The following is a 26,719-nucleotide window of genomic DNA, read 5'->3' on the forward strand; positions in this document are numbered from 1 at the left end:
TGATAGAGAATAGTGAGAGCTGTGGCTCGGTCACTATCACGCACGCTTGGTCACACTCCAATGTAGTATGGAGGCAGTACTGCACCATTGGAGGTCCTATCATTTCAGATGAGATGTTAAACCAAGGCTGCACCCGCCTGTTCAGTTGGATGAACACCGTGCAATGTACAGCAACTATCCATCAGTATAGAAAGCAATAGGGAGCGAGAATGAGACATGCTTTGTCTCTGTCTGGTCCTGACATTTGCAATCAAGTTACATTAACAATAATCTTGAACTTTTAGATTTCAGCAGCATAAATCTCTGCTTCAGAGTGCACCTGTTGCAGATCTGGATGTCAGCAAGTCAGTTACTAAGAGGCCAGTACGTACGTGTTAGAGTAGTTGCTGTTTTGGGAGACCCTGGTGGCTTTATCCTGCAGCCCCCGAATTCTCTGGTCCGTTAGCTTCAGCACATTCTCAAAGTCTTCGTGCCTCTTCAGCAGGCTGCTGACCGAGTCCACATTGTCCTTTTAAAAGTAATTCATACTGTTAGAGATCTCAGATTTAAGACTTGCTCTCACTTCAACAGTAGTGTGGCTGTAGTGGGAGCACCTTCACCTCAGGGTCTGAGGCCTAGAGCACTGAAGGCATTGCCTGGGCTGGGACTCCATTGAAGAACTGCTGCACAATCTCAGATGGGAGGAAATCAAGGCTCCAAATGCCTTGTTAAATGGATGTAACAGATGCTAGATCGCTATTTTAAAGAAGAGCAGGGGAGTTCAACTTGTCAGATATCTCCCAGCCGATATCACGCAAGCTGCTTGTTTCATCATTATCACATTGTACAATATGGCAGCCTTGTGTTCCTACATTACAAATCTGTGACAGTACTGTGCTTTTAAGCGATGTGTTCTGTGCTGTTTCTGTTGCAGAGGGCTGTTGTCAGTGGTGCAGAAATGTCTCCCTCAGACAGGCTGTCAGTAAAACAGCTCCGAGTCCTACCTGGGCGTTTTTTTTAAGAATCATTAGTGGCCGAAGTACTGCTCTCACAGACCCCAGGACTTTAGTTTTCCCTTCGGTTAGTTGGTGGGTTTTTGCTGGCTACTGGAGATGAAAGCTTGGCTTCTCTGCTGCTGGAGTAAAATCCTGGACAGACAGGCTTCCTCTTAAAAATCAAAAGGAGCAGATTGTTTCTTTCTCCTTACAGGACTGGAGAGAGATAGCAGTGAAAATAATAACCATGTTGCTGAATTGTCTTTGCCCTGGATGTGTTTACAGGATGCTGACTATATTGGAACAGTTGAAAAGGACTGTGGAAGTTACTGTTCAAAGTTTTTCTGTTCTATGAGACCTGTGAATACTCAGGCTGACAGCTCAAGGAATCCAAAGCCCATGGTTCATGAGCTGCCGTCCTAGGCGTTGCCGAGACAGCTGCATGCTCCTGGCTGAACCCACGTTTTGTGATTCTCTCCCCACCATCAGCTCAAGAGCTCACTTACCCCTGTTGGTGAGAACTTACCCTCAATACCTCATTGTCACATGACAAACCCAACCCTCCCAATGCCTCATGGACATGCTCAGGCCAGCTCATGGAGGGTGAGGGGGGAGACGAGAAAAACTTTCAAAGGGGGTCGGGTTGTTAGAGGTGGTCAATGGAAGAGGCCACAAGGTCCCTTCACTAGGGTGAAATGGTTAAGGATGGTCATCAATCGAGAGCCATATTCTCTGGAGAGGGAAGGTGGGGGTGAGGCAAGGTGGGAGAGGCATGATGGTCAAGAGAGAGGGAGTCAGAGGTCGGGTGAGGGAAAGGGGCAAAGGGGGCAAGGGAAAATGGTAAGGGACAGGGGCAAAAGGAAGGGGTGAGGGAAGAGGCAAGGGAAGGGGGCACGACTGCACTGGTAGAACACTGCCCTTGGTGCATCATTCCTCTGATTTACTACAAACATGATTATCACTCTGATTTAGGCAGTACATAGAGAGTTTGTTAATTATAATTGGACTAACGGATAAGTCCAGCTCAATTCCTTCAGCACGTTATCGCATTGTCTCTTCCTTGCTGTCCAAACCCATTGAAAATCAAATAAAGTCATATTGGCCTGGCAATTCCTCTTTCATTTGGAGGACATCAATGATCCTGCTGGGGTTTTACAAAGAGGCAACCTTTAATTCATTCTATCAATTGACAAATGCTCAGATTTATCAGCAAAGTGGGATAAAATGCTCAGAATCTCCATGTTTAAAATAACATTGTACACCAGCCCAATGAGACCACTGCTGATCCCTTCCCCTTGGCTGACTCCCCCCCACCCTCAGGACAGCGCAATTACCCCGAGGTGGTTGATCTTCAGGAAGGCTTCATGACCAGCCAGAGTTGCCTCAATGCGATCAGCCTCCCGGTTGAACTGCTGCAACTCCAGCCCTTCCTGCAGCCTTGCGTTCCGTTCTTTCCATGCAGCCTCCAGCTCGGCCTGTACGGCCATCATTTTCTGCATGGCGTGAGGGACCTCGCCAGCAGAGTTCCCCTTCATCAGCCGATCTCCCAGTTCGTGCAGCTTCTCGAACCTTTCACAAAAGAGAGTTGCGTTTGAACTCCAAGCCGACACTCCCCGCAATCACAAAGCCATTTTAGCCACCGGCTTCACTTCCCCACCCCCAGCATTACACTTTAAAGGCAGCACTTTCTCACCAACCTGGTAACCGCCTGATCCTCTGATCTCCTGAGCTTTATTTAATGACAGATGTTGGCACTGAGGGATCTACCAGATCTGCCAGGCTTTGGCTCGATAGGTAGTAGGTATTTCTTAAAGAAGATTGAGAAGTGGTGAACTCCAGAGGCGTTTCATCATTCCCTGGAGGGTAATGTGAAGGCGCTATCAGCAATTTGGAAGGTAAATGGTACACCAGCTATTTTTGTTTTTGGCAAGGAGATGTCAGTGCAGGAATAAAGTGTCTTGCTTCAATTGTGTAGAAGCTTGGTTAGGCTGCACCTGGGTTTACTGTCTGAAGTTCTGGGCCTCTTGCCTAATGAGGGATACGTTGATCATAGAGCAAATACAGTGGAGACCGATTCCCGGGATGGTAGGGCTGCGCTGTCAGGAGGAACTGAACAGGACTGTGCCAAAATTGTTTGGAGTTTAAAAGAACATAAAGAGACTCCACTGAAAATTACAACATTCTTAAAAGAGATTGGTGGATGGATGTTGATAAATATGTTTCCCCTGGCTTGGAGATTGGTGGTGGGGTGGGGTGGGATGGTGAGGCATCCTGGAACCAGGGGACATATTAACAAGAAAGACACATGGGTTTGAGATAGCACTTTCTTGACTCAGGGCTTGGTGAACCTTTGGAAAACTCTACCTGTGGCTGTGGAAGCTTGATCTTGGAGTAAGCTCAAGACAGAAATCAATCCATTTCTAGTTACTGAAGATGTCAGGGGTCTGAGGGTGGCACCAGAATATGGCATTGAGGTAGATAATCGGTCATGATCTAGAACGGCATTTCAGGCTCAAGGGGGTGAAAAGCCTTCTCCCGGTCCTGTGCACCTACTTCCTCAGTAATAAATCCCTGGTGTTAACTCAAGATACTACCCATCAAAGATTTGCAGCAACAGAAAGCGACCATTCGGTCCATCATTTCTTGTGCTGGTTTGGATTTGAGAAAGTTTAAGTCTGGTCAGCTCGTGTTCCAGCTTCCGCAGAGCCAAGACTTTCAGAGACGTGGTTGACTTGAGAGATGGTACGAGAGCACAGGAAGTACGGGATCAAGATCTAACACAGAGAAGTGCCTTGGAGTGGAGGAGGAGGCGAGTTGATACGCAAGAGTGAGGGTAATAAAACATGGCCTACTGGAAACAACAGTAACTGTTCACAAGTGAGAGTACGGGGTGTGGCGGGGTGGGGGGGGTGCGCAGGGGAGTAAGATGTATTTCGAGGTGGTGTAGAGACAAGCGGAGTTCCCATAGCTATTTCTTGAAGCTGGAGAATTCTGGTCGCCCACCTACAGGAAGGATGTTGTTAAACTTGAGAGGGTGCAGAAAAGATTTACTAGACTGTTACCAAGACTAGAAGGTTTTACCTTCAGGGAGAGGCTGAATAGGCTGGGGCTTTTTCCCCAAAAGCTTTGGAGGCCGAGGATGGCCTTGTAGAGGTTTATAAAATCATGCGGAGCAAGGATAGGGTAAATGAGCCAAATGCTAGCAAATGGGATGGAATCAGACTGGGATGAATGGTTGACCTGGACAAGTTGAATCAAAAGGTCGGTTTCCATGCTGGGAATGGAACTACAAATGATGGCAACAAATTAAGTTGTTATAGTGAACGCCAGCCACATGGAGGAGGGTACTAGTTGGGGAGTTGGATATTCCCTGGAGTTGTCTTGCTGAGGGATGGAGTTGGAGCAGGCGTGGACATTCAACAACAGCCTCTATTCATATAGCCGCACGTGAATCTTTCTTTGCCCCTCAGTGGTACCAGATGTGAGCAGTAAGAGGGATGGCTCTTCTCTGGGTTTTGTCTTACTTGATTTTCTGCGCATTGATCTCCAGCAGCAGATCATTGTGTTCCTTGAGAAGGTTTTCAGCAGAGCCCACATCGAATCCCATCTCCTCGCTGTTCAGCTTGTCCTTCATGTTTCCAGCCCACAGGAGAAGCTCCTTGCTCTCCTGGCTGTACAGCTGCTGGTTGTGAGCGTCCGACAGGAGCTGCCTTCTCCTTGAGGCCTGACCCTTCACCTCGTGCAGCAGTGCTTCCATCTGGTGAACCTGTTCCATGATCGCGGCGCTCTCTGCGCGGTTGGTGTCCTTAATCCTGCAACATTGTTTAGATATAAGGAGGGAACAACACCATCAGCCACAGATATCCTCACATCACAGTGCGAGTCGCAGGCTGGGTCTAAAACAGACTGTGTGGCTTGCTGATCAAATATTCTGGATAATCGAGAGGAACGCACATCCGCAGCAAACCCTGACTGATGCAAACCTTTGAGACATCAACATCCCTTGAAAAGTCTATCTAAAAACATCAACGCACCTTCTAAACCCGCTCATTATCTGACAATTCTCACGTCGTTGACATATTTCAATCTTCAGGTTGAGCATGAATACCGCTTACGTTTACGTTTGCTGCTCATGGCAGTTTTTGGAGTTTCCAAGACAGCAGATGGGCAAAAGTTTAATTTTGCAGCAAGCCCACATCACTTATAACCATCACAAATAATACAGCAGGATGAGGAATAGGCAGGTATTGAGTGCGCCACCTACCCGGCAGGGGTTTGGAATACAAATTTACCGGCAGAGAGCCTTCTCTCTCAACCTCAACTGACAACTTGGACATTGCTGTAGATCGCAGCATCGGAGATGCATAACTTTTGCTGAGAGTGCCAGCTGAAATAAAGTTTGCAGTGCTACAGTCATTCAAACTAGGTACAGCCATCAGTTTGGGACTGAAGAGTAGACCCTGCAGAAACCACTCACTTCCAGCATTCTGAGGAAATCTGAGAGACCAGATGTCAGTGGGAGAGGATTCAAACCCCAGCGCAGGTCAAAAGGGAGGTCACACACAGAGCTTCCTCAACCAGGCAATAGTCAAGAGGAGGAATGGACAGAGTACCAAGGGGCACTCTAAGTGGTTAAGATGGTACACAGATGAGAGAGAAGATGAGGACAATAAATTCAGATGTGGGGAGGGGAGATTAAAATAACAAAACACACTGAGACTGATTCTGCTTCTGGTATTTAAGCAGGACAACATCTGTTTGATTCTGTATTCGACTCAACCTAGGAGAGCTTGATGTCAAAGTGGAAAGTGGGTAAGCTTCACTCCGTATTGACCAGAGGTGTTTGATTGGGACAGTGTGGAGTAAACGTTACTCTGTGTTGTACCTGCACTTGGGAGTGTTTCCAGGGGACAGTGCAGAGAGGAGTTTGGAGTAAATCTAACACTGTGCTGTCCCTGGCCGGGGAGAGTTTGATGAGGATGAGTGTAGAGGAAGCCTTACTCTGTATTTAACCCTGTACAGTACCCTGTACAGTAGAGTTTGATGGGGACAGTGTAGAGGGAACTTTAAATGTATGTGCACCATTTGATGCTGATGCTTGTAAATCTAAGTTGTGGATTCTGCAAAGGAAGATCCCTCTCTTTGATGAATGCAAAAAGCAGATAAAAAGCACACTACTGACAAGGGGCTAATAATCCTCATTAAGAGGTACATACGAGTGAGCCATTTTGGTCAGGTATTCAATTCGGGTTTCCAGCACTTGGATCTCCCGCTCAGATACTGCTTGCTTACGCCTCTCTTCATCCACGGCCTTCTTGCTATTGCTTATCTCCGTGTTGGGGAGCAGGGTCAATTTCTCCTGGAGCAGGGCTGTTGTGTCCTGGCATTTCTGAAGAAACGACTTGACATCCGCTGTGCCGATCAACTCTCTCCCCTTCTCCTCTTTCAGGACAAGCATATGTGCCCACCTACAAAATAAATTGTGTGAATTTTGAAACCAAGTTCCTGCCTTAAAAATCGGCTGCTACCAATTCAACCTCCTTTACTACTGTCCTTTAGCTCACAGCACTCACACTTAACTGAGTTCTGGGCAAACTACTCAGCTATAGAGCAATTGGGGAAGCATGCCAATTGCCAATGACACTCACATCCCATGAAAGAATAAAGAGGCAGACATTGAGAGGATGTTTGTTCCGGTTAGACATTCTGGAAATAGTTTAAAATTAAGGCTTAAGGTAGAGATGAGAAATTTCTTCTCTCAGAGCGTCACCAATCTTTGAAATTCTGTCTCAGTGATCTAGCTAGCTTATCGAACATTGTTGAGGTTGAAACGAAAACTGAGAAATTGCTGAGAAAACTCAGCATGTTTGGCAGGATCTGTGGAGAAAGAGAGAGAGACAGAAGTTAATGTTTAGAATCTGGTGACTCTTCATCAGAATGATCAAAGCTGAGTCTGATAAAGAGTTCTTTCAGAGATAGTAGGAACTGTGGATAACTGGAGAATCTGAGATAACAAAGTGTGGAGCTGGATGAACACAACACGCCAAGCAGCATCAGAGGAGCAGGAAAGCTAACGTTTCGGGCCTAGACCCTTCTTCAGAAAGTTTTCTAAAGAAGAGTTTAGGCCCAAAACATCAGCCTTCCTGCTCCTCCTCTGTACTGTGCTGTAATGTTCTATGTTCTATGTTCTATGATCATATTGAAAGGTAGTGCAGGCTCAAAGGGACGAATGGCCTACTCCTGCACCCATTTTCTATGTTTCAACGAGGGGTCTGGGCAGGATGTGCGGCAGAACTATTCCCACTCATAAATGGATCGAGAATGAAAGGGCAAAGTGTTGAAGTGATTTGCAAAAGAAGCAAACTTTTAGGGGAGAAAATACTTTATCACACAGAGAGTTGATACAGTCTGCAATGTACTGCCTGGAAGTTTGGTGGAATTAGGTTCAACTGGGCATTGGAACAATGTTGAGGGGAACAGGCCAGAGAGTGGTACTAAGTTAAAATGCTCAGAGAGCTAGTATAGATACAATGGGGTGTAAAAAATCTGTAGTTCTGTGAAAAAAAAATGACTGTCTCCAAATGGTGCACTGTGTGCTCAGCCTCACAGTTTAGAAAGGACACCACAGAACAGATTACCCAGTTTGCTTTCATAGGTGAGAGACAGTGGTTGTTCTCTATGGAGGACGGGAAGATTTTGAGAAGATTTAATGCTATTTAAACCAAGAAAGGTTTAGATAAGATAACTGAAAAGAAATTGTTTCCAATGACTGAATTGTCATAACTAAAGAGAACAATTTAAGAGGACAACTCCCCAATTTTTTTCAAAATTCTAGATGCGGGACCCAAAACAGCTCACAATATTTCAAAAGCGGTCTGACCTGAGGCTTACACAACTTCGGCAGTACGCCCTGGCTCTTGTGCTCTCGCCCTCTTGAAATGCTTACATTGCACTTGCCTCCCAAACAGCCAATGAATCTGCATAAGAATCTTTAACAGGACTCCCAAGTCCGTGTGCTTCAGATTGCTGAAGCAATTCCCCGTGTAGAAAATAGTCAACGCTTCTTTTCTTCCGACCAAAGTGCATAACTTCACACTTTCCCCACATTGTATTGCATCTGCCAATTCTTTGCTCACTCTCCTAGACTGCGCATGTCCATTTGCAGCCTCACTGCTTCCTCAACACTACCTGTCCCTGCATTTGCCTTTGTGGCATCTGTAAACTTAGTGACAATGCCCTCAGTTCTGTCATCCAGATTGTTCGTGTATAACGTAAACAACTGTAGTCGCAACACTGACTCCTGCAGGACTCCACAAGCATTGCAAAGTTGGGTAGAATACTTGTGAATTGGGAGGCAGGAAGTTAGAATTTGCTGATTGTAAAATGCTAAGTGGGGGTGGCGGGGGGCAAGCATTATGTGGTCCCTTTAAAAGTTCATGTCTTTTTTTCCTGTGCTTAGAGATTTAAATTGGATGTCTGTGATCAGCAGTTTCAAAGTTTGCAAGTACACAGAGAGCACCCAAATTGAACCATTTGTATCAAAAGACATTAGAGAGTTAGCAGGCCAAGCAGCAGCTTTTTTAACCAAGACAACTAGTTTTTGAATTTAGATAATCAATTTGAACTAGGTGCTTAGAAATCAAAAACCTATTAAATTTGTCTGATGGTTTTGACAACATAGGGCCAATCCTATTGTAAGAAATATTGATATGTCATCAAGGGTGTAAAAGAAAGCGGCAGTTGCAAAACGACCCCAGGGCTAGCTGCCATCGGCAAGAGCTAAAGGCCATCAACTCTCAAGAGGGAATCACTGGCTCCCACAGCCTCCTCTATGTCTTAGAGAAAGCACTATTTAAATAACAAACATAGCAACAACACAACTAGTTAAATATTCCTGGCAGAAGAATCGACGGAGAAGACATTCCTGACAGAAAAACTGACAGAGAAGGCACAAAACATTCTGGAAGACATGTAACCTGGATACAATTCCCTGACACTCACTTTTAAATCAACAATAACAATTTATTTATCTAACTCTAACATTCGTTCACTGTTAGAGTTAGATAAATAAATTGTTATTGTTGATTTTAAAGTGAGTGTCAGGGATTTATGTTATTTAATGACTAGAAGTTGCTGAAAAGCAGGTTACACCACTTTTCACACTTCTTTTACAGATTATAGGGTGATGTGCTCCTCTTTGGGAGTTTTGATTTTAGTGCGGGGTGGTTCAACCTGGACTTTAGAATACAGTCACCGGCTGCCATCCTGAAAAATACCCCTTGGTTCCCACTGTCTGGCTTCTGCCAGTCAGCAAATCCTCTATCTATGCCTGTGCCTTTCCTGTGACCATGGCCTCATCTTATTTAGCAGCCTCCTGTGTTGTACCTTGTCAAAAGCCATCTGGAAATCCAAACAGATCAGGTCCACTGGCTTTCCTTTGTAATAATTTGCCTGTTACTTCCACAAAGAATTAACAGATTTGTTAGGCATGACCACCACTTGATGAAGCCGTTCTGACTCAGTCCTACTTTATCATGCACTTCCAAGCAAATTTACAAGGGTGGAATAAGGGTTGGGTTTGAGCGGAATGCTCTTTGGACAGTCAGTGTGGAATCTATAGGCCAAATGGTCTGCTTCTACACTGTAGGGATTCTATGATTTTGTAACTAGGAGTTTTATTCACTGCCCAGCTAGACATCTATGGGTCTGCATGGACAATCTGGATTGAATGGCTGTATGAATCCTGCATAGTTTCCACAGTACCCTCTGAATCTCACCCTTTGTAAACTCAGGACATCAGTCTTGATGCTAAATCATATTTCTCTCCTGTGCTGAATTCAGATGTCCCGATCTGTTGTCTCCAGGCTATAGTGTGGGTCTTTGAACATTACAACCAGTGAAGCCTGCGTCCAATGCCAAACCATACAGACTCAATTCCTGCTCTCCGTCCCACAGGCCAACAGCATCACCTGGTACTCACAGAATGAGATGTTACCTTTTATGTATCTCGTGCTGCTTTGCTCGGATTTCCTGCTTCTTGCTATGTCCAGTTTTGATAAACTCATCCACCAATTGGTTAATCTCATCCAGCCGGCCTTTCCCAGCAGCCAACTCTGTCAAGAAGTTCTGAAACATGAAAGTGCCCCAGTCAGTGGTGATAGCTTGGCAGCATGCATCCAATCCAATGGAAGAATAATATAAAGAGACAAAAACTGAAATCTGGACGAGTGGGGGTTTAGGAAGAAGGGTCATAACAGAATGATGACACAGGTTAGGTTTGGAGACACTGGGTGAGATGTATGGGGATTACAGAGAGAGAGAGAGAGAGAGAGAGAGAGAGAGAGAGAGAGGGAGAGAGAGAGAGAGTACATAGGTTAGGAATGGAGACACAGTAAAATGTACAGGGGCTTTTCAGGAGGCAGACAACAGAGATTCAGTGCTCAGTATGGGATTAACAAACCTCGTATTTCCTTTGCATGGCCTCCACGTTATCAGACTTGGGTTCAAATGTTTTGAAACCATTCTCCTTGTCGTTCATCCAGGAATCAAAGTCATTGCAGGTGTTATAAAACTGGTAGAGCCGGATCATTTCCTGCAGTGCTTTCCTTCTAGCCTAGAGTAGGGTGGGACAACGGGGAGCGGGATGTGATTCAAGAAAACACCAGCCTCAGATGCACAAAGAAATAACATATTTAGTAGCTGCTTGAAATACTCGGAGAGCATTGGATAGTGACAACTGGATAAATTGTCAAGCCAAAAAAATGCTGGATAAATTGAACTGACTGTAGAGGGGTTTGCAGGCAGCACGCAGCGTGGAAAAAGTGAAGCTGCCCTTTAATGTTGGCATCAGTTCTTTCCGAAGCAAGGCTAGTTTGATGTAGTGATTAGAAAAATGATTCAAGGTGACATTTCTCCCAGCACTGTCAGTTTTTAAAAACTTATTTGCAGCTCATTAGGTTTGCATGGTCCATCTCAAAGGCAGTAGCTCAGATTAAACCAAGAATGGTGGGAGAACTGGAGTCAAAAGTGGGTCAGCAAATTGGCTGCTCAGAAGACCATGAGTGTACCAATGTCAGAGTCATACAGTACAGACATAGGCCCTTTGGCCCAACTTGTACATGCCAACCAGCTAACCTGAACTGAATTAATCCCATTTGCCTGCATTTGGCACATATCCCTCTAAATCTTTCCTATCCACGTGCCTGTCCAAATGTCTTTGAAATGTCGTAATTGTACTTGTCTCTACAACTTCCTCTGGCAGCTGGTTCTGTACATGCTCCACATACCGCGTGAAAAACGTTCCTCCTCCGAGCTCTTTTAAATATTTTCCTTCTCACCTTAAACCAGTGCCCTCTCGTTTTGGACCTCCCCCACCAATCCTGGGAAAAAGGCCTTGACTATTCACATGCCCCTCAAGATTTTATAAACCTCTACAAAGGTCACCTCTCAAACTCCCACATTCCAGGATAACAAGTCCCAGCCTTATCCAACCTCTCCTTATAACTCAAACCCTCCAGTCTCCATAACACCCTTGCAAATCTTTTTTTTAACCCTGACAGTAGGAACTGCCAATGCTGGAGAATCTGAGATAACATGGTGTGAAGCTTTCCAGTTTATTAACGTCTTTCCTTCAGCAGGGTAACCAGAACTGTACACAGTACTCCAAAGTCTTGTGCAGCAGTAACATGACATCCTAACTCCTGTACTCAATGCTCGCTGGCGAAGCTTCACCGCCCAGTTTACTTGCGATGCCAGTTTCAAGGAATTGTATACATAGATCCCCAAGGTCTCCCTGTTCAACAACACTGCCCAGGTGCCTACCATGAACTGTGGTTTTTTATTTAAATGACAATCTGGCAACCTTGTGGTTACCCTTGTTATTTCTCTCCAGTTTACTTTTTGAACTGATATTTTCAATGAACGGTGACATTCAAAATTGTTGATCTAGGCTTGAGATGGTCACCTTAATAGTGTAACTGCAACATTACAGGAGTTGCAGGTCACAGTGCGCAACACAAAAACTCTTGCTGTAGTTTCTATGATTCTAGTTTCTCACTCACTTCTCCATGCACAGTCCATGGGTTCACTCAGTCTAACCGCTGCATCAAACCTTCTTACTGTGGTAAATAGCTCCACCTATTGGTGCAGTAGGGTTCAGCTGTCTCGGGCATAAAGCAACAAAGTGTTAAAATACACAAATTACCCAATGAAGAAAGAGCAAGGACCTCTAACTAGAGTCTAAGCACTTGTAACAATTAATTATTTTTGAAAAGTGCCAGAAACCTTTGCGAATAATTAATAGCTTGGGTTCTGGTAGCAAAAGTCAGGGCTGTCATCACAAGATCCTTCTGAGGTCCAGCTAAGTTCTGGGGATAATTCACGGAGCCAAGGAGGAGTCAACAGACTGTGGGAATTCAACTGGAGTGGAAAAACTGGACAAACATGGCCCTAATACAGAACACAGCACGAGCAACGGGGAGCAGAGCATGGCATTGTAAAAGAAATGGAGAATCAAGGATTAAATTGTCACTGGGCACCGGCAACCAGGCCCAGAGCAGATGGACAGAAGAGAGAGCCTTCCATGTGAGTGACAGATAAGCATTGAGCAGGGCTGGAGACCACAGGAATATTCCTACAGTGTTAGTAGCTAACAAAGGATCATCCCAGTCTTCTTAAGGCTGATGTCTTAGAGAAAGATACAGTCTTTGATCCACTTACATTTCAATCGGGCAATTGAGCTGATAACTATGCATCAGTCAGCTGTCTTGGTACAAGCAGGACAGAAAATTCATCATAAAGGTAAAACACTGCCAATGCTGGAACTGTGAAACGAACACAGAGAACACTGGGGAAACTCAGGTCTCATTTTGAGTCCAGAATGACTTCTTCAGAACTGAAAAAAGGGCTACAAAAGTGTGTTTTTTTAAAAAAATATGTGTATGAAAAGGAGGGAATGGGTCCTCCATAGAGTTCTGAAGAGTCACAATGGATTTGAAAGGTTAACTTTTCTCTGTTCACAGATGCTGCCAGAGCTGCTGAATTTCTCCGATATTCCCTGTGTTTCCCTGGTGTGCAACCTGCATGTCATACTAAACAGAAGACGAGAAAGGGTTATTACAGATGTGCAGGTTAGCTGGATTGATCACAGTAAATTGCCACATTGCAGGGATGTACAGGTTTAGGTGGATGGGCCATGGTAAACACGGGGTTACGGGGATAGGCTTGGGGTGTGGTTGGGGGGGAGCGGGGAGATGCTGGGTTAGTATTGGATGGTTTTCGGACGGTTGGTGCAGAACCGATGGGCTGAATGGCCTCTTTCAGCAATGTAGGGATTCTATGATGCGAAGGGTTACTGTACCTTGGCTTGCTGGCAGAGATCAGAGTAACAGGAGTTGATGTCTCTCTGGCTGTCTTCAATCGTCTCTCTGTTGAAGTCGTTGTCGGGTGAGGAGTTTTGGATCTCTGTCGGCCCCCGGCGCATAGACCGGCTTCTCCGTGGTTTGCTGACCTTCCTGTTTGGACTATCTGCCAGGGCATGGTCGACAGCAGTCTCGCTCTCCACCTGATCACCAACATACAACAACAAAAAAAATTAAACCCAGAACAAACCCGTCAGCCTGGATTCCTGGCACCTTCGCTTTCTCCACAAGGTAAAACCTTTCCGCTGACACTGCCTGAATTCCAGTAAACCCCTCATCCACGGGAATGAGCCACTCTTCCTCTCCGGGAACCTCTGCCTACCCTCCGCAGCACCCCCCCCCCCACGACTCAAATTAAGACACAGTGTGGAGGTAGATGAACACAGCAGACAAGGCAGCATCAGAAGTGTAGGAAAGTTGAGGTTTCAGGTCATGATCCTGCTTGAAAATTTCTGAAACATCAGCTTTCCTGTTCCTCTGATGATGCTGCCTGGCCTGCTGTGTTCATCCAGCTCCATGCAGTGTTATCTCAGACTCCAGTATCAGCAATTCTTGCTATGTCTGACATAAAGACATTGTCTCTTGAGGGAGAGCCCAAACAGAACTTGAGGAAGAAGGCAGCAAGGGAGAAGCAAGGAGAGAATGGAGAAAACACGCACGAGGGAGGGTGTGAGGGAGAGGGGGAGAGCTGGGCAGTGTTGTGTGTGCTGTGAAGAGTGTGAAATGGTTTCCTCACCGATGGCTCACTGTTGGTGATGGATATCTTGCCCCTTGCACCCAAAGGCTGCCTGCGCTCTCGGGCTGTCTGACTTTGTGGGAGATTCACCTTCAAGCGGTTTTTGTCAGTCCCATCTTCATCAGATGAACAGCTTTCAGTCTCTTTACTCTCCTGGGTCTCTGCCTGTAAACAAGACACATCATATCTTTCAAATCTCCAAGTTTAGTTCATCACATCTGCTGAAAGAGCTTCTCTGTGTGACATATATCATGAGCAGAAACCAATAAAACAGCCAACCTGGTCTCAGTGATCATGCCCCTGTTTGACCTTCCATTGCAGCAGTAGCTGAGGGGCACTGGGGTACAGCTTGATGGACCTAAAACCTCAGAGTAAATCTTCCTCTACACTGTTCCATCAAATACTCCCCAGGACAGGGACAGTATAGGGTTAGACACAGAGCAGAGCTCCCTCCACATGGCCTGCGCCCCCTAGGACAGGCAGGAGGGTAAAAAAGTAGAAGCAGGAGTAATCTAGTTGGCCCACTGAGCTGGCTGTGCCATTCAACTTGATCAAGGCTCATCTTCAGTTTGAACCTTGATCTTCAAAATGATTTCACAAGAGTCAAAACTCTGCCCATCTCAGCTTTAAATTTATTCAAGGATGGAACGTCTCCAAGGATGAATCCTGACAGGCAGGAACTCCAAAGCTTTAAAACCCTCTGAGTGAGGATATTTCTCCTCATCTCGGATGTTCAGTGTTAACAAGTTAACTTGTTCCTGTCTTCTAATGTTCCCAGTCAGGGGGAAACAACTTCTCAGTATTTACTCTGTCAGTTCTCTTCGAAGTCTCGTATACTTCATTAAGGCCATCTCTTATTTTTCTAATCTCCGGAGAATACTGACCCATTTTGTTCAGGCCCCTGGCAAAGGGTAACTCTCTCATCCCAGAGGCTAATTTAGCGAACCTTTGCTGTATCAGCTTGACTACAAGATTGGTTTTTATTAAATATGAACACTACTCTAGGTGTGGTCTCCCATAAACACTATGTCACTGCAGCACTGCCTCTTCATTCCTGCCTAATCTCTTTGCAATACAAGCCATTTACCTCATACGTGCAAGGTAATGTTCTAGGTTCCTTGTATGAGTATACCAGAGTCCCTCTGAATATCAACACTTACATAAGTTGCACCTCTTAAATGATATTCTGCTGCTCTGATCTTCAAGCCAGAGTATAAAGTGCCATCTTATTGGCCACTCACCTCATCTGCTCACTGTTTTAATCTGTATCTCTGAGTGGTCCTCATAAACTGGAATCCCATTGAGCTACACATTGTCAAAAAACAGATATACATTCATCTTTCTCTAAGTCGTTCATATTATAAATCATTAAGGTATGAGCCTGTGGCAGTCTGCAAACTTGAAAATGCCTCATTTAATCCTATTTATTAATTCCTGTCAATTAACCAATATTCTATTCATGTTAATATATCAACCAACTCCATGAGCCCCCTTCCGTGTATTAGGTTTCAATGCAACACCTTATCAATGTATTTTGGGATTCCAGGTACACCATATCCATTTGTTCCTCTTTAATTACTCTCATCGGTATGTCTTGAAAAATACTTGAATAAGATTTGTCATACACAACTTCTCTTCCATGAGACCATGCTGACTTTGATCACATTGTGATTATTACCATGAATGGTGCTGTGGAGAAGGGGTGAGGTAGAAAGGGGTCTCGGGAACTAAAATTTCTTCACTCGTGGAAATATGGGCGTCACTAGCTAGGCTCAGCATTTATTGCCTGTCCCTAGTTGCCCTTGAGAAGGTGGTAGTGAGCTGCCTTCTTGATTTGCTGCAGTCCAAGTGCTGTAGGTTGACCCACAATGTCCTTAAAGAGAGAATTCCACGGTTTTGACCCGGCGACAATGAAGGAATGGCAATATATTTCCAGGATGGTGAGTGGCTTGGCGGGGAACTTTCAGGTGGTGATATTCCCATGTAACTGCCGCCCTTGTCCTTCTAAATGGAAGTGGACCGACTTTGAGGAAATAGGAAGTGAATTAATTGCTACAGAATTCCCTGTCTCTGACCTGCCCTTTTGCCACAAAAATACTGTGGCTGTATCTGGTTCAGTTTCTGGTCAATGGTTAACTCCCAGGATGTTAATAGAAGGGGATAATGATGCCACTGAACATCAAGGAGCTATGTCAAGGGCCAAGTTATCTAAATGCCTAGTTTCAGGTAATCTCTGGGATATCGATAGTCGCGGATTCAGTGATGCTAATGCCATGGAATATTAAGAATAAATGGTTAGATTCGCTTGTTAGAGACGGTCATTGCCTCCTCCTCCTCCACCAATTTAAATGTCCTCCATGACTGGATATAGCCAAAGTGCAATGCTTAGGTCTGATCCGTTGGTTGTGGAATCATTTGGCTGTGTCAAGCAATTTATAGGAAAGATGTGGATGCTTTGGAGAGGGTTCAGAGGAGGTTTACCAGGATGCTGCCTGGACTGGAGGGCTTATCTTATGAAGAGAGGTTGACTGAGCTCGGTCTCTTTTCATTGGAGAAAAGGAGGAGGAGAGGGGACCTAATTGAGGTATACAAGATAATGAGAGGCATAGATAGTGTTGATAGCCAGAGACTTATTTCCCAGGGCAGAAATGGCTAGCACGAGGGGTCATAGTTTTAAGCTGGTTGGTGGAAAGTATAGAGGGGATGTCAGAGGCAGGTTCTTTACGCAGAGAGTTGTGAGAGCATGGAATGCGTTGCCAGCAGCAGTTGTGGAAGCAAGGTCATTGGGGTCATTTAAGAGACTGCTGGACATGTATATGGCCACAGAAATTTGAGGGTGCATACATGAGGATCAATGGTCGGCACAACATTGTGGGCTGAAGGGCCTGTTCTGTGCTGTACTGTTCTATGTTCTATGTTCTATAATTGCTACAAAAGTAGCTTCAGCAGATTGACTGGAGATAATGCGAACTGCAGATGCCGGAGAATCTGGGATAACAAAATGTGGAGCTGGAAGAACACAGCAGGCCAAGCAGCAACTTAGGAGCACAAAAGCTGATGCTTCGGGCCTAGACCCCTCATCAGAAAAGGGGAAAGGATTCTGAAATAAATAGGGAGAGAGGGGGAGGCGGACCGAAGACGGATAGAGGAGAAGATAGGTGCAGAGGAGAGTATAGATGGGGAGGTAGGGAGGGAAATAGGTCAGTCTGGGGAGGACAGACAGGTCAAGGGAGCGGGATGAGGTTAGTAGGTAGGAAATGGAGGTGTGGCTTGAGGTGGGAGGATGCAATAGGTGAGAGGCGGGGACAAACTGGGCTGGTTTTGGGATGCATTGGGGGGAGGGGAGATTTTGAAGCTGGTGAAATCCACATTGACACCATTGGGCTGCAGGGTTCCCAAGCAGAATATGAGTTGCTGTTCCTGCAACCTAGGGGTGGCATCATTATGGCACTGCAGGAGGCCCAGGATGGATATGTCATCTAAGGAATGGGAGGGGGAGTTAAAATGGTTCGCGACTGGGAGGTGCAGTTGTTTATTGCGAACCGAGCGGAGGTGTTCTGCAAAGCGGTCCCCAAGCCTCCGCTTGGTTTCCCCAGTGTAGAGGAAGCCACACTGGGTACAGCGGATGCAGTATACCACATTGGCGGATGTGCAGGTGAACATCTGCTTGATGTGGAAAGTCATCTTGGGGCCTGGAATGGGGGTGAGGGAGGAGGTGTGGGGGCAAGTGTAGCACTTCCTGCGGTTGCAGGGGAAAGTGCCAGGTGCGGTGGGGTTGGATGGGAGTGTGGAACGGACAAGGGAATCACAAAGAGAGTGGTCCCTCCAGAAGGCAGACAAGGGTGGGGAGGGAAGAATGTTTTCAGTGGTGGGGTCGGATTGTAGATGGCGGAAGTGTCGGAGGATGACGCGTTGTATCCGGAGGTTGGTGGGGTGGTATGTGAGGACTCGGGGTATTCTCTTTTGGCGGTTATTGCGGGGGCGGGGCGTGAGGGATTAGTTGCGGGAAATGCGGGAGACACGGTCGAGGGCGTTCTCAACCAGGGTGGAGGGGGTGGGGGGAAAGTTAAGGTCCTTGAAGAACGAGGACATCTGGGATGTATGGGAGTGAAATGCCTCATCCTGGGAGCAGAATTATCAACAGATTGCCTGCTTGTTTTTAAAAACGCCTGGTGTTGCTCTCCTGCACTCTCCAAGGAAGCGTGATACAATTATGTTAAAAACCTAGGTGGATCCCTCCAACACGTACACAGCCACAGCACCGAACTTGAGTACCTGACACATTGTTAGTGGAACCTGCTGTGCGGCCACCGCTGCCAAATCCCCCAGCCGCTTCACTTCACCAGAATAGGCTGCTATCTCCTTCTCCAGACGCACGTGACGCTGCAGGAGAGTTTCCGCACTGGATTCATCCTTTCCACAATCCTCACTCTCCAGAAGAGGTTGTTTCTCGAGCAGCCAGGAATGGGCCTCGTTGACATCTGTGAAATACTGGAGGGCAACACCGAGAAACCTGCTCACTCGGGTAATAACAGCAAACCCCACACCACCCACCACCTCAAACGTCAAAGGCTATAAACACACAAGCAACGTTTCCTACTGGTGGTTATATTATCAGTGGCACTCGTGGGCTACCACACATCAGGGCCAACATCAACACATTTAAAACTCTTAAGGAGTTTGATAGGTTTAGAGCCCAGGAGGATGTTACTCCTGGTCAGAGGCTCTGAAACTAAGGAAAATGTCACAGACTAAGACTTTGGCTATTTCAAGCCAAGATGAGGAAAAGAATTCCTTCATTTGGCACATCCCAGCATAAAGATTGATGGATTCTTGGACACAAAGTGTATTATAGAATATGGGGATCGCATAGGAAGATCCAACTGATACAGCTGGTCAGCAACGATCTCACTAAATGACAGGCTGAGTTCAAATGATAGAACAGCCCAGTTCAAACGATAGAACAGCCCAGTCCAGCTCCTATTGCTTATGTTCCTGTGTTTAACAGTATAAATGTATCCTCTGCACGTATTTGGATTCTGTCTACAGTGGCTTGTTGTGAGGATGTTGACCCAGTCACACAACATGGACGCTCTTCCCCAATGAGATCTCACCTGTTTGATAGTCAGTGCAGCCTGCAGCCGTGAGTTCCGGTTTGCAACCTCGTCCTTTAACTGCTGCCATTGTTTCTGCAGGGTACTGACCCACCTCCTCACTTCCTTCTCATAATCCAAACTCCGTTGGTACAGGTGCTGGCCCTTCCTCACCACCGAGAAACATATTGACTGGTGGCTATTAACCTCCGACTCCAGGGCCTTGGAAGACCAGAACAATTAGTACATTTCAGAGATTCCAACTACACTATTCTCTAAGTCACTCCACGCTCTGGGACACTGACCCCTATCTCTCACGCTCACTCCACGCTCTGGGACACTGACCCCTGTCTCTCACACTTAGTCCACACTGGCTATAGTAATCTGTGTATCCTTGATCCAGCCTAGAATGACAGTGCACAATGCGGGAGCTCATGCAGTGAGGCGCGTTATCGTAGTTATCCCAGCAGGTACCTTGTGTTTCTGGGTCAACGCTGCGATCTGGGTGACATCACGGCCCAACCCTGCTGTTCGCACCATCTGCCACTTCTCAAAAATCCAGGACTCCTCCTCGTCACAATCCCGGAAAAACTCAAACAATTGCTGTTGCTGCTTCAGTTTAGAACGCCTGCATTAACAAGAGAAATGGAGAGGTTAAAATGATCCTGACAGAGAGAGAGAGAGAGAGAGAGACACACACAGAGGGAGGGAGAGGGAGACGGAGAGGGAGGCACACTCCAACTGACTGAGAGACAATGTACTTTCTCACATACGCTGGACACTTCCCCCTTACAGCAGTGGGATATTTTTCACACCTCAGCGTCAACTTAGTGACAAAACTTAGCTCTTAGAACTGGGTTGAGACAGTCAAATTAATTTGACTTCAGTCTCTTCTATCCAAGGGCCTGGGGAGACTGCCAAGGTTCACATCACATTCTTACTGAACCGATGTCAGTTGTATCTTATGCTGAATGATAACTGACCTAACTTTGCTGAGTTCCAGGAGGTTGCTGTAAGCATCGTTGAGCTCCTTAAGTTTGCCCTGAACCAAGTCGTTGTTCAGCTCGCTGCTCCTGTCGAGATGGTCAGCTTTCTTGTTGATGTGTTTCAGGTTCTCTCCGTGAGATGAGATTTGAGAATCGATCAAGTTGTGCTTCTGCACCATATCCACCACATCAAGCAGATGCTTACCATAATCACTCGAACTTACCAGTGACTGCAGGATGGGACAGAAACAAAGCTGGATCACTACTAGAGTTCGAACCCTTCTGCACCTCTGTCATCTTCTTGAAAGGACTGATGCCACTCTTTCATGTATTACAGCAAACTTCATTTTAACCAGCACCTTATCGACTGGCACAAATGATATATATCAAATACTGCGATATCCAAGTATTTATGCTGTAAATACAGCGTAACAGCAACGTGTATACTTCCTGCCTTACGTTTCCATTACTTTGTGTTTTTTACAATGTTTCAGGAGGCGTGTTAATGTTTTGATATCGATTTTTCAAGGGATGTCGATGTCTCAAAGCTTCGCTTGGTCAGGGTTTACTACGGTTATGTTTACCTCTTTTTTTGGACCAATTGGCACATCCCTGGTCCTGTAGGTACCAGTTAATAAAACGTTTGCTATAATACTTCTTCCCTAGACAACAGAGCAACTGCTGACAACTGCACTGAGAGCTTCAGCGAGATAGTTATTGCAAGACATACTGAAGGTTCAGAAGTGGAATATCCAAGGTACAGCGCAAGATCCTTTCTCACACTTCATGCACACAGGGGTTTCAGACTTAGATCATAGAGTTGTAGAGTCGTACAGCATGGAAACAGACCCTTTGGTCCAACTCATCCATGTCGACCAGATATCCTAAATAAATCTAGTCACATTTTCCAACATTTGGCCCATGTCACTCTTAAACCCTTCCTATTCACATACTCATACAGATACCTTATAAATGCTGTAATTGTACCTGTCTCCACCACTTCATCTGGCTGTTCATTCCATACATGCACCAAACTCTGTGAAAAAGTTGCCCCTCTCACTTTAAACCTATGCCCTTGTCTGTTCAAAGACCTTGTCTATTTACCCTATCCATGCCCCCCCGCCACGATTTTATAAATCTCTAAAAGGTCACCCATCAGCCTCCAACACAAGAAAATAGCCCCAGTCTATTCAACCTCTCCCCAAAGATCGAACTCTCCAATCTTGGCAACATTCTTGTAAATCTTTTCTGAACCCTTTCAAATTTCACAATATTCTTCCGATAGCAGCGAGACCAGAACTGAACGCAGTATTCCAAAAGTGGACTAACCAATGTCCTGTACAGCTGCAACATGACCTCCCAACTCCTACACTCAATGTACTGACTAATAAAGGCAAGCATACCAAACACCTTCCTCACTATCCTATCTACCTGTAACTCCACTGTCAAGGTCTCATTCCAAGGTCTCTTTTGTTCAACGACACACCCCAGGACCTTACCATTAAGTGCTTAAGTCCTGCGCTGATTTGCCTTTCCAAAATGCAGCACGTCACAGTCATCTAAATTAAACTCCATTTGCTACTCTTCAGCCCAGCCCCATCTGATCAAGATCCTACAGTACTATGAGGTAACCTTCTTCGCTGGTCACTACATTACTAATTTTGGTGTCATCTGCAAACTTACTAAACATATCTCCTATGTTCACATCCAAATAATTTATATAAATGATGAAAAGCAGTGGACCCAGCACTGATCCTTGTGGCACACTGCCAGTCACAGACCTCCAGTCTGAAAACCAAACCACCACCTCCAAACTTTGTTATCTTGGATTTTCCAGCATCTGCAGTTCCCATTACCACCACCTCCACCCGCTGTCTTCTACTTTCTAGACAGTTCTATATCCATATAGCTAGTTCTCCCTTGTACCGTGTGATCTAACCTTTCTAACCAGCTTACAATTAGGAACCTTGTTGAATGCCTTACTGAAGTCCATATAGATCACATCCACTGCCCTGCCTTCAATCTTCTTTGTTACTTCTTCAAAAAAAGCAATCAAGTTAGTAAGGTCCAATTTCCCACACACAAAGCCATGTTGACTATTCCTAATCAGTCCTTGCCTTTGCAAATACATGTCAATCCTGTCCCTCAGGATTCCCTCCAACAAGCTGCCCATCACCAATGTCAGGATCACCAGTTCTGGCATTTCCTTACACCTTTCTTAAATAGTTAGCCAACCTCCAGTCTTCTGGCACCTCACCTGTGGCTATCAATGATACAAATATCTCAGCAAGGGGCCCAGCAATCACTTCCCGAGCTTCCCACAGAGTTCTAGGGTACATCTGATCTAGTACTGGGGACTTATCCACCTTTACGTATTTCAAGATGTCCAACACGTCCTCCTCTATAAGATGGACATTTTTCAAGATGTTGCTATTTATTTCCTCACAGTCTCTAGTTTCCATATCCTTCCCCATGTTGAATTGATACAAAATACTACTTTAGTATCCTCCCCATCTCCTGTGTTCCCACACATAGGTGGACTTGCTGATCTTTAGGGGGCCCTGTTCTGTCCCTAGTTACCCTTTCATCCTTGATATATTTGTATAGTCCCTTTGCATTCCCATTAACCCTATTTCAGCTCTTCCATGTTCCCATTTTGCCCTCCTGATTCCCCTCTTAAGTATATTCCTACTGCCTTTATACTTTATACTCGATCTCTGCTGTCCATATCTGATATATAGTTCCTTCTTTTCTTGACCAAAACCTCAATTTCTCTCGTCATCCCACATTCCCTACGCCTACCAGCCTTGCCCTTCACCCTGACAGGAACATGCTGTCTCTGGACTCACGTTATCATGTTTTTGAAAGTTTCCCATTTTCCAGCCGTCCCTTTACCTGCGAACATCTGCCCCCAATCAATTTTTGAAAATTCTTGCCTAATATTGGCAAAATTGGCTGTTCCTCCAATTTAGGACATTAACTCCCAGATCTGGTCTATCCTTGTCCATCACTATTTGAATAGAATTACAGCCACTGGCCCCTAAGTTCTCCCCCACTGTCACCTCCATCACCTGCCTGCCTTGTTTCCCAAGAGTAGGTCAAGTTTTGCACCTTCTCTAATCAGTGTATACACATACTGAATCAGGAAATTTTCTTGTACACACTTAACAAGTTCCTCTCCATTCAAGCTCTTAACACTGTAGCAGTCCCAGTCTATGTTTGTTAAGTTAAAATCCCCTACAGTAACCACCCTGTTATTCTTACAGGTAACTGAAATCTGCTTACAAATTTGTTTCTCAATTTCCCATTGGCCATTGGGGAGTCTATAGTACAACAAGGTGATCATCCCTTTCTTATTTCTCAGTTCCACCTGAATAACTTCCCCAGACGTATTCCCAGGAATGTCCTCCTTAAGTACAGCTGTAATGTTGTCCCTAATCAAAAACCCTGTACTCTCTTGCTCCCTGCTTTCTGTCGCTCCTATGGCATCTACACCCTGGAACACAAAGCTGCCAGTCCTGTCCATCCCTGAGCCACATTTCTGTAATTGCTATGCTATTCCAGTCCCATGTTTTCAACCATACCAAGTTCATCTGCCTTGCCTCTCAGGCCTCTTGCTTTGAAATAAATGCAATTTGAGTTATCAATCCCACCTCATTCCTGCTTTGTTCCCGCCTGCCCTGACTGTTTGACTTGCTCCTTTTCTGAGCTGTACCAGTTTCAGACTGATCCCTTTCCTCACTATCTCCCTGGGTCCCAGCTCTTCACGAGCAGTTCTAACAAATCTCCCCGCAAGTATATTAATCCCCTTCTAATTTAGGTGCTACACATCCTTCTTATATGGGTCATTTCTACACCAGAAGAGATTCTGATGATCCAAAACTGTGAATCCTTCTCCCCTGCACCAGCTCCTCAGTCATGCATTCATCTACTATATCCTCCTATTCCTACCCTCGCTAGCTCATGGCACCAGGAGTAATCCAGTTAATTATTATCAAAGAAGATCTACTTTTTAAATTTCTGCCTAATTTCCTATATTCTGTCTTCAGAACGTTGAATACAAATTTAAAATCTCATCACATAAATTCACAACAAAAAAGCTTCTGAAAGATTGGTAGATTGGGCGAACAGAAGACAGATACTATCTCTTTGAAGTGAAATGAAGCACAGTTGGGAGGGCAAGTTAGGAATGAGACCGTAAACTGAAGAGGTTCGAGAGACAGAAGAAGGTAACAATGCCATTCCATAGTTCCAAAAAAAACTATGAGCACAAATTGATTAACCATAAATCACAGAATCTGTATGGTGTAGAAACAGGCCATTCGGACAATTGAGTATGCACTGACCATCTGAAGACCTTCCAACCCAGACCCACTCTCCCTACCCTACCACTGTAACTGCACTTCCTATGGCTAACACACCTAGCCTGCATACCCCTGGACACTATGAGACAATTCAGCAAGACCAATCCACCCATCTTTTGGGCTATGGGAGGGAACTATAGCGCCCAGAGGAAACCCCCTCAGATACAGGAAGAATGTCCAAACTCCGCGCAGAAAGTTGCCTGAGGGTGGAATCAAACCTGGGTCCCTGATACCATGAGTCATCAGTGCGAACCACTGAGCCACCAAAGTCATGAACGACACTTATGTTTTGTAAATGGAAGCGGAGAATTCAAGAGTAAAGTGGCCATGATGATTTTGATGGTTGAAATGGTCGAACAGTGTAACTGCACTTATTTTTGTATGATTCTTTCATGGGATGTAGGTGTTGCTGGTGAGCCTGGTATTTGTTCCCCATCCTTAATTACTCTTGAGCTGAGTGTCTTTCTGTGCCCTTTCAAAGGGCAGTTTAGAGTCAACCACAATGGATACATATACTGGAGTCACATGCAGACTTGACCAGGTAAAAATGGCAGATTTCCCTGCCTAAAGGACATTGGTGAACCAAATGAGCACAGTCATAAAGCTGGAATAGTAATCAAGAGGCCTGGGCTAATGTTCTGGGGACATGAATTTAAATCCCAGTTCGTGGAATTTAAACTCAGTGAATAAATGTGGAATTGAAATCCAGCCCCAGAGATGGGAAGCATGAGACAGTGTTAGCAGTCGTGAAGTCCCCATCTGGTTCACAAACGGAAGGAAATCTATTTTCCTTATCTGGCTTTCATGTGACTCCAGACCCACAGCAACATGGAGGACTCTTGTCTTCCTCAGAAGTAGTTGAGCAAGCCACTCGGTTCGAGGGCAATTAGGGAACGGGCGACCAGTATCAGCCTTGCTGGTTACAGCCACACCCGATGGAAGATTGAAGGGAGAAAAATACTGGGATGGTTTCCTTTTTCCAGGGAGTAGGTCACTGGAACAAGTTGCTGTCTCAATCCAGATTCATCTGTTTGAACAGGATGTCAATACCTATAACAGAAGAGAGGGCAGTGCACCTTCCCTGTCAATTACTCATTTCACATACTGTCAGACAGATAGCTAGGGCCCTGAATACAGCACAGTTTTAATTCATGCAATATCGAGTAGCTCTCCATTACCAAGTCTGATTGCCCAATCTTACATGAATGGTCATTATTTCTTGGTAAATGCTGTTAATATCTTGGAGTAAGGTGAGTGCAGACATAGTCTTGTTCAGGGATTCCCTGCGTTTGCAAAGCTGTTGGAGAAGGTCTTGCCAGCGATGTTCAACATTCTGCTGTCTGCAGGGGAGGAAGAGATTTCAATCAATACACCACAGTTTGTAATCCAACCCAGTCATGGTCCCACTGGAACTCACGTTCCCATTCCCAACAGATAAGACAGTGTGTGACCCAGTGACCACACACTCACCCCCACCCCCCTCCCTGTCTGGACAGTCTCTGACCTGCTAACCTGAGCCCCCAGACCCACTGACCTCTCCTAGTCCCTGTCTGGACAGTGTCTGACCTACTGTCCAGACAGTGACTGGGGATGGGGGTCATTGGGTCAGATGCTGTCCAGACAGGGTCAGGGACTAGGCGAGGTCAGTGGGTCAGACACTGTCCAGGCAGGGACTAGGCGAGGTCAGTGGGTCAGACACTGTCCAGGCAGGGACTAGGAGAGGTCAGTGGGTCAGACACTGTCCAGGCAGGGACTAGGAGAGGTCAGTGGGTCAGACACTGTCCAGGCAGGGACTAGGAGAGGCCAGTGGGTCAGACACTGTCCAGGCAGGGACTAGGAGAGGCCAGTGGGTCAGACACTGTCCAGGCAGGGACTAGGAGAGGCCAGTGGGTCAGACACTGTCCAGGCAGGGACTCGGAAAGGCCAGTGGGTCAGACACTGTCCAGGCAGGGACTCGGAGAGGCCAGTGGGTCAGACAATGTCCAAACGGGGACTAGGAGAGGCCAGTGGGTCAGAATGTCCAAACGGGGACTAGGAGAGGCCAGTGGGTCAGATAGTGTCCAGACGGGGACTAGGAGAGGTCAGTGTCTGACGCACTGACTCTCCACCCACCCTCCTTCATTGGATGATAAAACCGCAATTAAAGT

General features: G+C 45.8%; 1 protein-coding gene across 2 annotated transcripts in view; it reads right to left on the bottom strand.

Moving 5' to 3' along the window:
• Positions 1-26,719, bottom strand: part of sptbn5 (spectrin, beta, non-erythrocytic 5) — a 365,898-nt gene that overhangs the window by 303,567 nt on the left and 35,612 nt on the right. For both annotated transcript variants that reach the window (XM_059649324.1, XM_059649323.1), the window contains exons 8-20: positions 25,774-25,912; positions 20,206-20,438; positions 19,697-19,850; positions 19,244-19,444; positions 18,405-18,620; positions 14,130-14,294; positions 13,333-13,536; positions 10,435-10,587; positions 9,970-10,100; positions 6,191-6,442; positions 4,499-4,786; positions 2,309-2,543; positions 372-508 (exon numbers count right to left, since the gene is read on the bottom strand). In XM_059649324.1, the coding sequence (XP_059505307.1) occupies positions 372-508; positions 2,309-2,543; positions 4,499-4,786; positions 6,191-6,442; positions 9,970-10,100; positions 10,435-10,587; positions 13,333-13,536; positions 14,130-14,294; positions 18,405-18,620; positions 19,244-19,444; positions 19,697-19,850; positions 20,206-20,438; positions 25,774-25,912 (2,508 nt within the window). The remainder of the gene's footprint in view (positions 1-371; positions 509-2,308; positions 2,544-4,498; positions 4,787-6,190; positions 6,443-9,969; positions 10,101-10,434; positions 10,588-13,332; positions 13,537-14,129; positions 14,295-18,404; positions 18,621-19,243; positions 19,445-19,696; positions 19,851-20,205; positions 20,439-25,773; positions 25,913-26,719) is intronic.

The sequence above is a fragment of the Stegostoma tigrinum genome, chromosome 10, assembly GCF_030684315.1.
Source record: "Stegostoma tigrinum isolate sSteTig4 chromosome 10, sSteTig4.hap1, whole genome shotgun sequence".
Classification (NCBI taxonomy): Eukaryota; Metazoa; Chordata; class Chondrichthyes; order Orectolobiformes; family Stegostomatidae; genus Stegostoma; species Stegostoma tigrinum.